Here is a 1623-nt window from a genome sequence, read left to right on the forward strand (position 1 = left end):
TCACTTTGTCAGGGCTTTATTAAAGGTTTGTCTACACAGTGTGGGAAAATAGAATCAATGGAATATTTTCCCCTTTTTTCTTTTTTTAAAGCCAAGTAAAGAATGGAGAAGCAACCCGGAAAAATTTCATCCTCTCTTTCGAATCAATGGGGAAAATTTTATCTTTTTTTTGATTGGGCCCAAGTTGAATGTAAAAAGGGAACGGAAATTTCATCCTCTTTTTTCGGTACTACTTCAGTAGTTTTTTTTCCCCTCCCCAAATTTTGGGAATTTTAAAAAAAAACTTTTAAATCAAATTTAAAGATTTTTTTATTTGAGAACTACGGGAAACCCCCCCCAAAAAGATTTTATGACATTTTTAGCTAATTACTCTAAATTTTTTACGAAAATTTAAAGGGGCGTATTTTTTATGAATTTAACAAAGTAGAAAAAGATCCCAAGGGAAGTTCAAGGAAAGCGAATTTTATAACCGCAGGTTTTGATCCCCCAGAAAACCAAAAATTTTTTTCCCGTTTTTTAAACCCGATTTCAATAAAGGGGCCTTTTGCAAAAAAATATTTCGAGATATATAAAAAATTTGAGGTTGGGAAAAAGCCGGGATACAGTCTTCTCTGCACCAGCCATGGGAAAAGGGTTTCCCTTTTGGGGGGCAAAAGTCATTTTCTTTTTTTTTAGGCGGGGCCCTTGAAAATTCAAAATGAAAAGCAAACAACCCGGGAAAAATTTTAACAAGTTATGGGGGAGTAAATAAAAGAAAAGAAAAAAGGGTGGGCACCCAAAATTTCCCAAACCCTCCCTGTTTCAGAGCACACTACCTTTTGGGCCCCCCTCGGTTTCCTGTGGCCCCGGGCATCGCAAAAGGGCCGGGTATGGAGGGGAAGGGGGAAGAGGAGGTGGGGCGATGGATTTGGATCCGGTGGATTCGGCTAGGGGGGGGATCTCAGCAGGGTTTCTGGGGGCTCGGGGGTGGATTCAGAGGATCAGGGGATTTGGGCCCAGAGGCTTTTGGGGGTTCGCGTGGGGATCTTTAGGTGGGTTTGGTTTAGGGGGGGATCTTCGGGAGGATATCTGGTGGGCTAGAGTTGGGTTTTGGAGGATAGGGGATTTGAGGCGGGTTTTGGAAATTTTTAGGTGGCTTCGGCCCGGGGATTTGGTCGGGTGGAGGGTCCCAGGGGGATATTCCGGGGGATCAGGGGGTTTTTTCGGGGCTTGGCGGTTCGGTGGATCCCGGTGGATTTGGGTCAGGTGGAGGGGTTTGGGGATTCCGGTGGATCAGTGGTTATTTTGGGGGCTCTGGCGGTTTCGGGGGATCGGTGGATTTGGATCAGGTGGAGGTCCTTGGGGGATATCCAGGGTCGGTGGGTTTATTTGGAGGCTCTGGCGGTTTTTTGGTGATCCCGGTGGCTTTTGGGGGCGGTGGAGGGGCCCGGTGGAGGAGGGCTGGGTGGCGCCGGCGGGTCGTGGGCGGGTACCCCCTCCGACGGGGAAATGAAGTCCATCGCTGAAAAAAAAGGGAAGGAGTGAGCTCGCTCATCCCCTTTTACTGTTTGGTTTGTCATAAAGAGAGAAAAAAAACACGTTGTTGAATTCAGGCAAAAAGATTCCTGAAAAATAGAACATTTT

At 46.2% G+C, this 1623-nt stretch overlaps 1 protein-coding gene across 1 annotated transcript in view; it reads left to right on the top strand.

Moving 5' to 3' along the window:
* The window catches only part of LOC119591051 (formin-like protein 5), a 12011-nt gene that overhangs the window by 8048 nt on the left and 2340 nt on the right, over positions 1-1623 (top strand). The window contains exon 4 of the mRNA XM_037939778.1: positions 1132-1354. Coding sequence (XP_037795706.1) covers positions 1132-1354 — 223 coding nt within the window. The remainder of the gene's footprint in view (positions 1-1131; positions 1355-1623) is intronic.

This window comes from Penaeus monodon, chromosome 28 (assembly GCF_015228065.2).
Source record: "Penaeus monodon isolate SGIC_2016 chromosome 28, NSTDA_Pmon_1, whole genome shotgun sequence".
Taxonomy (NCBI): Eukaryota; Metazoa; Arthropoda; class Malacostraca; order Decapoda; family Penaeidae; genus Penaeus; species Penaeus monodon.